Here is a 13,173-nt window from a genome sequence, read left to right as displayed (position 1 = left end):
CTGTCAATTTTCTCTCTCTGTCGTTTTAATGGGAGACATTAATTCAATTTAAAATAGCCAGGCTACCATCTCTGTTATAAGAAAAGTATTCGTGCAGTGTCTTTCATGTCATCGGGACATCCAAACGTGCTTTACAGCCAATTAATTACTTTTGAAGTGCGCTCGCTGTTTTGTAGGCAAATGCAGCAGCTAATTTACACACAGCAGGATCCCACAGCAATGAGATAATGACTTGTTAATCTTTTTTGGTGCTGTTAGTTGAGAGATAAATGTTGGCCAGGACAACAACAATTTGCATTTATATGAAGCCTTTAAGGTAGTAAAACGTCCCAAACCGCTTCACAGCAATGTTAAACAGGACATGAAGAGAAGCCCCCCGCTCTTCTTCGAATAGTGCCATGGGATCCACCTAAAGAGACAGACAGGGCCTCGGTTTAATATCCTGTCCGAGCGAAGAGAGGAACTTGATGTAAGTGCTTTAAGCATTCATATAATAAGCAGACCGAAATTTTCAGGGTCCTGTTCTGACTAAGCTGTGGCGGCCGTGCAGTCATCCGCAAGGTCCTCACTGGCTTTTACATTGCAGATACCGCGCATGCACAAAAATTTGAATGGCCCCGCAGCGGGGAGGCAGGCCGCACAGGAGGCAGTGCAGCTTACAGGGGACGGTGGTCCTGTTCCTTCACCTCTGAGACCAGGTTTTAAGTCCGACTAGCAATGGTGGAATAAAAGTTTTCTCACTCTGCTGACGTGCTTGGTCTGCTACTGTCACCGGGAGGTCGATTTAACAACAAGTTCGGTTTCCTGTGAGATGACATTAGTTGTGATCTAAGTGCTAAGATCACGTAACAGGGTGGGCTGCGAGAAGGCTGTCATCACCCACCTCACTCTGCTGACTGTAAAGACCCTTTGTAAAATGGGTTAAAGAAATCGCAGCTCACTTCTCAGAAGACATAGGTTCACAGTACAAAGCTGCATACAGTTCAAGATAAATTGACACCAAACTGACAATTTCACTGAGAAAGATTGTATGGGTGAATGCTGTGCAGTGCAATGGAACCATTCTTACAGATGCAGTAGGGGGTGTTCTTACTGTTGTTGGGACCCAGGCACATTGTTAAAAAGAATAAAAAGTGCTTTACTGTGTGTTTGATCCATACTATACAGAGGGGGACTTGATGTGTTCCATTCTCCAGCACTGCCATCTCGAACCTTGATGGGAGGAAAAATGCACAATTTTCTTTTAAGGAAAAAGCTTTCATGAATTTTAAGAAATATGTACATTAAGATGATGAGTTAAATCCCTTTGAATAATATAATGATACTGATCATATCTGATTATTGAATAATTATTCTGTTAAATCTGAGCATAGGAGATTGCGCTACAACCCACTTTCTCTCCGTTTTTGCCAGGACACCAAGCTCCGAGAGTTGTTGGATGTTGGAAATCAGGGAAATCGTCTGGAGAACAGGATGGTTACCGTGGTTTACGGCCCCGACTTGGTCAACATTTCGTATCTCAACTTCATGGCCTTCCAGGAAGATGTAGCAAAGGTACCTGCGCATTCCCAAATTCCGTCCAAACCAACGCCTTGTGCTGAGAGTGCCCGTCTTCACGCTCCACTGCTGTCAAGCATGTTTGAGAGGGCGGCGTTATGTTTCGGGTGAGGTGGAGCTCGTGTATTTCTGCTGGCTCCTGAACACCTGCAGTTGCCATTGTCACCGTTGCCTGAAAGTGAAGTGAAAGCCAGCTCCTCCAGCTTCAGTCCTTTCCAACCTCACAATGTCGCTGCATACCTGGTTTCAAATTTGAAGTTTCATTTCACAATTTTCTATTATTTGTAAGGAATATACAGTATTTTGTTTGAGTGGATAAGATAGTTATGATCTGGAATGCACTGCCTGAAAGGGCAGTGGAAGCAGATTCAGTAATAACTTTCTAAAGGGAATTGGATAAATACTTGACGAGAAATAACATGCTGGGCTATGGGGCAAAGGTCAGGGGAGTGGGACTAATTGGATAGCTTTTTCAAAGAGCTGGCACAGGCATGATGGGCCGAATGGCCTCCTGCTGTGCTGTATCATTATGATGGGCAAAAGGAGGCTAAAATGCACTCTACTGAGAGAAAGAAATGTCTCCGCTAAAATGGTGTAAAAGTTGAAGATCTTATTTTCCTATGGTTAGTTGTCTTAAAACTGCCAGTTAAAATATTTAGCGTCAACAAGAATTATAATTAATTTTTTTCTGGTTGAGATAGTGAAATGTACCATTTACTGAATTGAATTAAGTAGGAATTCTTATTTTTTGATATATAATAAATATCTATTCTCCCAAAGCTGGGAGCAACCTGTAATTGAAGGGATGGGCAGGTGTGCTGCTTCCTGCTCCCAGCCAGTCACGAGGAGGTGTGATAGCAGACTGGGTATGACTCTCCTTATTTTAAACCCCATAGCGACATAATGGTAAAAAATAACTTGGGTTTTGAGTTGAACTTATGTCCCGTACTGTCATGATGCTGTGTAGTGCCTAATTAGCCCACGTTTTATGCAACACAATTGCTTTTTAATACCGTGCTGTTCACAGACCAGGCTCTGTGTTATTATAGGGATAAAAGCAGGAAATGCTGGGGACACTCGTTCAGGCAGCATCTGTGGAGAGAGAAACAGAGTTCACAGGTCAGGTCGATGACCTTTCATCAGAACGTCCTGACGAAAGGTCATCAACCTGAAACGTTGACTCTCTCTCTCACTACAGATGCAGCCTGGCCTGCTGAGTGTTCCCAGCATTTTCTGTTTTGTTTGACAGATTAACATCCTTTTGTTTTGTTAAATCTGTGTCATTGCATCTCCAGGTTTTTCCTGTGATCTCTTGTGGACGGATTTAGTGGTTACAGCAGGAATGTTTGTTTGGGAGTCAGTAAACAAAGTCTTGCTGCGAACATTCCTTAAAAAATGTTTCAGGCCATTTTTCTCGAATGATGTAAGTGGTGGTTGACGTAAGAAAACTACGAGGCACTTAGTCTAAGCGTTAAACAAAGCTTTAATCAACTATTTTACAACATGGAGGTCTAGTTGTGTCCTTCACTAGTTCCTGTTAAGAATGTCCTGCGCAAGTTGGGCCCGTGCCCGAGTATTTATACTCTCCCTGGACAGCGCCACCCGCAGGCCGCTCAGTTGATTCATGTCAGTGGTTTTGGTTAATAATGGGTTTTAACTCCGTTCATACTGATCTCAGCAAAACACAAATTATGCAGGGTAACATGGTTTTATGTCTCTCTTTTCTTATCCATGGCAAAGTAATCCCCCATATCCATACACTACGCTTCTCAGTCCAATACCTTTACACTGCCTGTGCTGTGACAGAGGTAACTGCTATACAGGCCTTTCCTCACAGATAAAAAGTATGAGTAATAACCACTGCCATTTTGATTTTCCTGTCATGGATAAATTAAGAGAGAAAGAACTTGCATTTATGTAGGGCTTTTCACAGCCTTGGGATGTACTTTATGCCTCTATTTATAAAGCCAAGGATCCCATTTTTTTTATCAACTTGTCCTGCCATCTTCAAATATTTATTTATGTGATCCTCCAGGTCTCCCTGTTCTTGCACCCCCTTTCAAATTGTACCATTTAGGTTATATTGCCTCTCCTCATTCTTCCTCCCAAAATGCATCACTTTACACTTCTCCGCATTAAATTTCATCTGCCATGTGTCTGCCCATTTTACCAGTCTATGTCCTCCTGAAGTCTACTACTATCCTCCTCACTGTCATCTTCCTCACAATCATCTGTTTTTAGCTTTTGGTTGAGGGGATAAATATTGGCTAGGACACTGGGGAGGACTCCCCTGCTCCTGCAAATAGTGCCATGGGGTCTTTTAAATCCACCTCAGGGCCACAGTTTAATGTCTCTTCCAAAAGATGGCACCTCCAACAGTGCAGCACTCCCTCAGTACTGCATGGAATTGTCAGCCTAGATTATGTGCTCAAGTCTTGGGAGTGGGGCTTGAACCCTCAACTCAGAGGTGAGAGTGCGATCAACTGAGCTAAGTCTGACATTGTAAGCCCACGTCCTGCTTCTCCCCTGTGAACTATGGGGCATTGGACAGATGAATCAGTGCCACTACCAGGAAACGGGTGGGTTCAGCAACAACAGAAGGCTGCTAACCTTCTTTTCACTAAGCTACCAGGAAATGGATGTGTGATGAAATATTCCATTCACCACTGCCTGTGACTGAGATCGGTTTCAGTGTCATTTCCCTTCCCCCAGACCTCATTGTATTGTGTACTGGAATGTGCTGTATTGTATACTGGAATGTGCTGGAATGTGCTGTGTGTAGGGCTCCGCCCATACCTGGCCCCGTTTGTAAGCTAGCTTCAGTCTGGCCTCAGTCTCCAGAAGGAAGACATCTCTCTCTCTCTTACGTGTTACTTTCTAAGTTAATAAAAGCCTTGTTTTTGTTCTGCTAACTTCGAGTCTCGGAATTATTGAGGCACATCAATTTTATTAACTTATTTTTCAACACTATGGATCAACTCCTGAAACCCGAACGTTTGGATTTGGATCAACATGCTCCGGACGCATCAGCACGCTTCGGACACTGGTTTGAGCGTATGGAATTCTTCCTGGACAATTCCGCAGCCGTCAAAGACGCTACGGACGCTGCGAGGATGAGACTCGCAATTCTGCGGAATTGGGTAAGCCACCGGGTTTACCCCCTCATCCAAGACGCCGAGACGTACCTGGCCGCCTGCAACATCTTAAAGGCGCATTACCAGCAGCCTACGAATGAGGTGTATGCTAGGCACCTGCTCGCTACCCGCGCACAGCGACCTGGGGAATCGGTGGAGGAGTTCCTAAGCACCCTGAAAATGCTTGGCAAAGACTGCAAGTGCCGAGATGTAAAAGCCGCAGTGTACACTGACGAGCTTGTTCACGATGCCTTCATCACAGGCCTCAGCTCCACTTACATCCGGCAAAGACTGCTGGAAAAAACGGGGTTGGACCTGAAACAGGCTGCGGACACCGCGCGATCCCTGGATGTGGCCCAGAGAAACTCGGACACCTACTCTTCAGCCCGCGCCGTCCACGCCACCACGTGTGCACCGAGGGCGCCGCCATCTTGGAAGGCATCTTCCCCGCCCGACAGCCCGACACCGGCTGGGCCCCGCTCTCCCCCCAGAAGCCCTACAACAGCCGCGACGCGTCAGGGACCCAACTGCTACTTCTGCGGGCAGCCAAAGCACACCAGAAACCTGTGCCCGGCGAAAGGCACCACCTGCTTTAAGTGCGGTAAGAAGGGGCACTTCGGGAAGGTGTGCAGAGGGAACCCCGCCGGAAAACCAACCGCCGGAAAACCCGCCACCGCCGCGTGTGCGCCGTGGGAGCGGCCATCTTGGACGCCATCTTGCCCGACCTCGTGGGGTCCGCCATCTTGTGAGCAGACAGCGTGGACGCCATCTTGTATCGATCAGGGCCCTACAGTGGCATCGGTCACAGTGGACCAGACCAGGCCGCACCCGCTATCCAGATCAATGGTGGACATCGAGGTAAACGGGTGCCGGGTTAAATGCTTAATTGACAGTGGAAGCACGGAGAGCTTTATCCACCCAGAACTGGCACAACAACTCTCCCTAAAGGTGGTCCCTACTCAGGGTACCATCTCTATGGCTGATAAAACCCAGACATCGACCATTCTGGGTTACTGCACGGTACAATTGTGCGTTAACGGAACTGTATATGATAATTTTAAAGTATTAATCATGAAGAACCTATGTGCGAGCGTGATCTTGGGCCTGGATTTCCAGTGCAACCACCAAAGCATCACGCTCAAGTACGGTGGGTCCCAGCCGCCCCTCACAGTGTGCGGCCTGGCTACCCTGAAGGTAAAGCCGCCTTCGCTATTCGCGAACCTTACCCCTAACTGCCGGCCAATAGCAACCAAAAGCAGGAGGTACAGCTGGGAGGACAGGCGGTTTATCGCGACCGAGGTAGACAGGCTCCTGAAAGAGCGCATTATTGAACGCAGCAACAGCCCGTGGCGCGCCCAAGTGGTAGTGGTAAGGGGTAGCGAGAAGAAACGGATGGTGATCGACTATAGTCAAACGATCAACAGGTACACCCTACTAGACGCCTACCCGCTACCCCGCATATCAGAAATGGTGAACCAAATCGCCCAATACCGGGTGTTCTCCACCATCGACCTCAAGTCAGCGTACCACCAGCTCCCTATCAGACCAGAGGACCGCCCGTACACCGCCTTCGAGGCGAACGGACGCCTCTACCAATTCCTCAGAGTCCCCTTTGGGGTGACGAATGGGGTCTCGGTCTTCCAGAGGGAGATGGACCGCATGGTCGATGACCACCACTTGCAGGCAACCTTCCCCTACCTCGACAACGTCACCATCTGCGGTCACAACCAGCAGGATCACGACTTGAACCTCGAGAGGTTCCTGAAAACCGCACAAAAACTCAACCTCACCTACAACGAGGACAAGTGCGTTTACAACACCACGCGCCTCTGCATACTAGGCAGCGTGGTGGAGAATGGGGAAATCGGGCCAGACCCCGACCGATTGCGCCCCCTACGGGAGCTGCCCCTGCCCAACACTCCCAAAGCCCTGAAAAGGTGCCTGGGGTTATTTTCTTATTATTCCCAATGGGTCCCCAACTACTCCGACAAAGCCCGCCCCCTCTTGAAAGCATCCTCTTTCCCGCTCTCTGCTGAGGCCCACGCCGACTTCAAAAGCATTAAGCAGGATATTGAGCGGGCCACGCTACAGGCAGTGGATGAGAACACTCCATTTCAAGTGGAAAGTGATGCGTCTGACTTCGCCTTGGCGGCCACCCTCAACCAGGCGGGGCGGCCCGTAGCTTTCTTCTCGAGGACCCTCCAAGGGCCCGAGACCAGACACTCCTCCGTGGAAAAGGAGGCCCAAGCCATCGTGGAGGCAGTGCGCCACTGGCGCCACTACCTAGCCGGCAAACGCTTCACCCTACTTACCGACCAGCGGTCGGTAGCGTTTATGTTCAATAATAAACAGAGGGGGAAGATCAAAAATGATAAGATTCTTAGGTGGCGGATCGAGCTCTCCACCTTCGAGTACGACATCATTTACCGGCCAGGGGCCCTTAACGAATCCCCTGACGCCCTCTCACGAGGGATGTGTGCCAGCGCCACCGGGGATCGGCTACAGACCCTCCACAACGACCTCTGCCACCCGGGGGTCACGCGGCTGTTCCACTTCATAAAGTCCCGTAACTTACCCTACTCGATTGAGGAAGTTCGGTCTCTGACCAGGAACTGCCGCACTTGCGCTGAGTGCAAGCCTCGGTTCTACCGCCCAGATAGAGCCCACTTAATCAAAGCTACACGGCCCTTTGAGCGGCTCAGCTTAGATTTCAAGGGCCCCCTCCCGTCCGTCGACCGCAATGTTTACTTCCTGAACATTGTGGACGAATACTCCCGGTTCCCATTCGCCTTCCCCTGCCCAGACATGACCAGCGCCACGGTCATTAAATGCCTCAACAGCCTGTTCTGCCTGTTCGGTATGCCGAGCTACATCCATACGGATAGGGGGGCGTCCTTCATGAGTGAAGAGCTACGCCAGTACATGCTGTCCAAGGGGATCGCCACGAGCCGTACCATCAGCTACAACCCCCGGGGTAACGGCCAAGTGGAGCGAGAGAACGGGACAGTATGGAAAGCAGTCACTCTAGCTCTAAGGACCAAGGGCCTCCCTATCTCCTGCTGGCAGGAAGTCCTCTCGGATGTGCTCCATTCGATACGGTCGCTATTGTGTACGGCCACTAATGCCACGCCTCATGAACGAATGATTGTCTTTCCCCGGAAATCCACCTCAGGCGTATCCATGCCGTCATGGCTCTCCACCCCAGGTCCGGTACTCGTGCGAAGGCATGTGAGGGGCCACAAGACGGACCCTCTCGTGGAGCCAGTACACCTACTCCACACCAACCCCCAATACGCATATGTCCGGCACGCCGACGGAAGGGAGGACACCGTGTCCATAAAAGACGTCGCCCCAGCCGGCATCGACAACAACCACGGCAATAGCGGCAACGACGATCACAGCAACTCTTACCCACCCACTACTCTTTCATCACCCCCGGAAGAACACCGACCAACGGCACCCCCACCAACTACCCCTCCAACAACCCTGGCGGCACCCCCGGCAGAGACCCAGGAGGCTACCGGGGACACCCAGCCGACACCCGCGGCACCGCAACAGCCACGTCGGTCGCAGAGGACTATCAAACCCCCGAACAGACTAAATCTATAGAAGGGGTGAATGTGATGCGATACCCGCGGCACCGCAACAGCCACGTCGGTCGCAGAGGACTATCAAACCCCCGAACAGACTAAATCTATAGAAGGGGTGAATGTGATGAAATATTCCATTCACCACTGCCTGTGACTGAGATCGGTTTCAGTGTCATTTCCCTTCCCCCAGACCTCATTGTATTGTGTACTGGAATGTGCTGTATTGTATACTGGAATGTACTGGAATGTGCTGGAATGTGCTGCGTGTAGGGCTCCGTCCATACCTGGCCCCGTTTGTAAGCTAGCTTCAGTCTGGCCTCAGTCTCCAGAAGGAAGACATCTCTCTCTCTTACGTGTTACTTTCTAAGTTAATAAAAGCCTTGTTTTTGTTCTGCTAACTTCGAGTCTCGGAATTATTGAGGCACATTTCGAGTCTCGGAATTATTGAGGCACATCAGGATGGACGTGTTTACAACACAAGACCATCTTCCTCTCTGTTTACTGGACTAATGGGGACTGGATCCATTATAAAACCTCATACCCCAATCCAGTAGATTGGCATTAATGGAACATATATATCACCAATATAAAATCAGTTGCATCACCCATTTAAAAAAAGCTAGTCAGCATTTAATAGGTGCTTCACTGACTCCCTTAGACTAACTAGGAATGGATAGAATCTTGATCTCCATAAACCTATCAACCTCCTCTGCACTAGAGTAATGGGGATTAAGCAAACCCATCACCATTATCGAGCCATTTACCCCTTCACAGGCCGAGCAAGGATTGGATAGACACATGACCCTTGCAAAACAATTGATCTTCTACACATGAGACACGTTTTTAAAAAGTAGTTTAAAAAAACAAGGGGCTGGAGAGGGTCATGTGTGTGTGTGTGTGTGTGTGTGTGTGTGTGTGTGTGTGTGCATGTGTGTGTGTGTGTGTGTGTGTGTGTGTGTGGGTTGGGGGGTGGGGTGGGGTGGGAGTGTTAAATTGGTAAAAACGTGAAGCCCAGTCCCAACCTGCCACGAACGCACCTACTTCTTGTTTAACCGCAGCGGCTTTGGGGACGTCTGAGTAACCTGCTCTGGAGAAGCAAGTCTGTCCTTATAATATTTAAATGAGGCTGCGTGCCTCAGATTTTTTCCCCAATTTGAATTTAACAGCTGCGGGCCAGAGCTGCCAGATCCTGCAGGTAAGTGTTTTTCCAGCACTGCTTGTGGGCCAGGAGGAGCAGGAGTGCATACCTGCCACCCCCAGCTCCCCCCCAACCCCCCGCCGCCGCCCCTGGTCCTTCAAACAAACCTGCCGCAATCTCTCCCCCCGCCCGCCTGGTGATCCAATCTCTCCTCCCCAGATCCCTCCCTCCTCACTGGAGTGCTCTGAGCCGCCAACCCCCGATAGTCTCTGGTTGTCAGAGACCATCCCCAGTGGTCCCAGACTGCAGCCTTCTACTCTCAATCTGACCAGCGGCCAGCTGGGAAACGGAATAGAACAATGCTAATGAGGTTCTGCCTTTAAATTCGGCAGGGCCTCCACCTTCCCAGTATTTCCAGGTTTCCTAGCCGCTGACACGCTCCCTCCCCGCCTTCCCCTAAATATCAGGGCCTACATTTCCTACAGCCAATCACCCAGCTGATGGGGGGATTTTGAAAATGGTGGCAGAGTACAATATTTTCAAAGTGATAGGCCAAACTAAATAGTTACAATTCAGGTATTTTGGAGAATTGACGTGAATGGCCCCAATTTGAATCACTTAGGAGTCAGGGGCGAGTCAGTTTTGGATAGGTGCTTCATCACTACACAGCCAGCTCTTAGACTAAATCGGAACAGATGGAATTGTAATCTCTATAAAACCATTTAATGAGGAATAAAGAGATACATCACCATTATGGCTCATGTCAATACTGCTTAAAGGGGAAGAAGAGTTATGGGGAATAGTTTTTATTCAACATACTCCCCCTTTTTATATTCTAAATTAATAACCTATATCTGAAATGTCTTGGACTTTTTCTTTCTCCAATGTCTTCAAATTTGTTGCCGGCATGGAAGTGCTTGAGTCAGATCTCCCTGCCACGCCACTGTGGTGTAATTTGTGGGGAGAGAGACCTGAAGTGGCTCCATTGCTACAATTGCCAATGTTCCCCTAATGCCCATTGTGAAAGTTATAGAAGTGCAGTTTAATTCATATAGGTTAATGGGACGTAGAATATACGGCACAGGGCAGGTCATTCCACCCAGCCAGTCCATGCCGGCATTTATGCTCCACTCAAGCACATCAGAATCGGTACTGTCGCTCCCGTTTGTGTTGTTTGATGCATCCAGTGATATATAAATGCTCTTTAACAGGGAATTCTGTATGCCATATAAGAATTCTATATAATGGCCTAGAAATTCACGTCGCCACGGGTGAGTATGCGCTGGGTACTCACGTGTAGGCCCAACGAAAGTGCCGGTTTCGTGCATGCACTGCGCATGCGCGGGAAACCGGAACTTCCGTTCCCTTAAAGGAAGGGGTTCACAGGTCGAACGTGTGCGCCGGAGAGGCAGCGCGTGCACCTGGAACTTACATTTTTTTTGCAGCTTTCTCCGGGAGGGTACGTCTCCAGGAAGGCCTGCTTTTAACAAGGTAAGTGGTGACTTAAGTAAAATTAAAACATCTTTTCCACAGGTTTATTATTTTTAAATACTTTAAAGAAAGATAAGTTTATTTTTAGCCCCATTAGAAAGTGTAATTAATTTTTTCAAAAATTTAAATTATTGTTTAAAATAGTTATTTTATGTAATTTATAGTTATTTTAAAAATGTGATTTAAAAAAAAAATTATTTGAAGTTTTAGTTATGTTTTGGGGCTGATTTGCCTTTATAGTTTTGACAGCTTTTCCTGTCAAACTTATGAATGGGCATTCCCTGCTACCATTGGCTCTCCATGGCCCACATGATCCCAGGGGATGCTTCGAACTAACTGCGCCCTGTGATACGCAAGCACTGCGCGCCGGTAGTTGGAGGAGGCCCAGGATCGGAATCCCACGCGTTCCCACAGCACAACGGCCGGCGCGCTAGGTAAGTGCAGGTCGGAGGCTTGCACCCGCAGGAAGCCCCCAACCCAAATTTCTGGGCCATTATCTATGACAGCTATTATGCCCTGGCCTGTATGACAGTGCAGATGGCATAAAGGTGTGGTTGTATCAAGTCTGTTATCTTCTGAATTTGACATAAGAACTACTAACACTTAGAAAATACCCGTCTCAGTTTCTTCGACCAAGTAACATTTCCCTAATTGTCTTTCTAGGAATGGACTGATGCACTATTCAACCTGGCAACTAACCTACTGGCACAGAACAGGTCAAGAGACACTTTATTGGACAAAGTGTAAGTTTGATCTTGTTTTTTTTTTTGCTTCTTTCAACATTTTCGAAAACATCACGACCCTAAAGATTTTGGGGGAGAAATTCACTATCGCCCCGCTTGGGGCACTAATTTTTAAAAGTTTGAAAAGTTAGCGCCAGGCGCTAACGATTTCAAATGTTAGAAAAACAATTCCATTTGCGCTCCAAGCAGGAAGTGGAGCGCTAAATCACCTGGAAGGAGTATTTGGGACCCTGGACAGTGGGAAGGGAGGAGGTATAAGCAGATGTTGCATCTCCTGCGCTTGCACGGGAAGGTGCCGTGGAACGGGGAAGTGGTGTTGGGGGTAATAGGGGCGTGGACCAGGGTGTTGCGGAGGAAGTGGTCCCTTCGGAATGCTGAAAGGGGAGGGGAAGATGTGTTTGGTGGTGGGATCATGCTGGAGTTGGCAGAAATGGCGGAGGATGATCCGTTGAATGTGGAAGCTGGTGGGGTGAAAGGTGAGGACAAGGGGAACCCTATCGTGGTTCTAGGAGGGAGGGGAAGGGGTGAGAGCAGAAGTGGAGGAAATGGAACGGACGCGGTCAAGGACCCTGTCAACCACGGTGAAGGAGAATCCTCGGTTGAGGAAAAAGGAGGACATATCGGAAGCACTAGTATGGAAGGTGGCATCGTCAGAGCAGATGCGGCGGAGACGGAGAAACTGGGAGAATGAAATAGAGTCCTTACAGGAAGCAGGGTGGGAGGAAGTGCAATCCAGGTAGCTGTGGGAGTCAATGAGCTTAAATGAATAGAGGGATGATGGTGCTTATAGCACCATCGTCCCTTTTGTCTTTTAATCTCTCCTGCCTTCCACCCTATCAAAGACCTTCCCTTTTGTTGTTTCCTCCCCTCCCCCCTTTCCCTGCCCCTACACTTGCTTAAAAATCTGTTACATCTCTAACTTTTTCCAGTTCTGACGAAGGGTCATCGACCTGAAACATTAACTCTCTTTCTCTCTCTGCAGATGCTGCCTGACCTGCTGAGTATTTCCAGCATTTTCTGTTTTTATTTCAGATTTCCAGTGTCTGCAATATTTTGCTTTTGTAAATTTAATGGGGTAGATTTTGCCTTTGTGCAATAGTGTTAAATGGGTGATAGCGAATTGGCAGCCCATTTTACAGCTCTCCCGATTTTTATTTCCATTGATTTCTCCGTTTTATACTGTTGACCACCTAGTTTACTTGTGTTTTACTATTTTTAGGCTTTGTGATCAGTATAATGTGGCCCAAATTAAATGTTTACTGGAATATTTTGGGGATCTCGGCTATGTTCCCATAAAGCTGCATGGCTGTGCAGCGATCTGGAGGTCCCGCGCATGCCGCTCAATGGCTTTATAATGTAAAAAAACGCACACGCGCGGTAATTTGAATGGGCCGTGCAGCCCCTTAAAGGGGCCGTGCACCCCAAAAAACAATTAGCAGGAACATTGGATCTAGGTAATTTGGGCATTTGGTGGAAATACTTCAAATTGACAGACTGTATGTGACAATTCTAACCAATAA

General features: G+C 48.3%; 1 protein-coding gene across 11 annotated transcripts in view; it reads left to right on the top strand.

Moving 5' to 3' along the window:
- plcb1 (phospholipase C beta 1) overlaps positions 1-13,173 on the top strand; it is a 1,372,871-nt gene that overhangs the window by 864,616 nt on the left and 495,082 nt on the right. For all 11 annotated transcript variants that reach the window (XR_015077546.1, XR_015077547.1, XM_085981702.1 and 8 more), the window contains 2 exons: positions 1,414-1,554; positions 11,574-11,653. Coding sequence is in view for 9 of the 11 variants with exons in the window: in XM_085981702.1 (XP_085837828.1) it covers positions 1,414-1,554; positions 11,574-11,653 (221 nt within the window). In the remaining 2 variants the exon portion in view is untranslated. The remainder of the gene's footprint in view (positions 1-1,413; positions 1,555-11,573; positions 11,654-13,173) is intronic.

The sequence above is a fragment of the Somniosus microcephalus genome, chromosome 3, assembly GCF_052327205.1.
Source record: "Somniosus microcephalus isolate GS21.2 chromosome 3, FLI_Smic_1.0, whole genome shotgun sequence".
Classification (NCBI taxonomy): Eukaryota; Metazoa; Chordata; class Chondrichthyes; order Squaliformes; family Somniosidae; genus Somniosus; species Somniosus microcephalus.
Note: the sequence above shows the minus strand (reverse complement) of the source record. Positions and strands in the feature narration are given on the sequence as shown.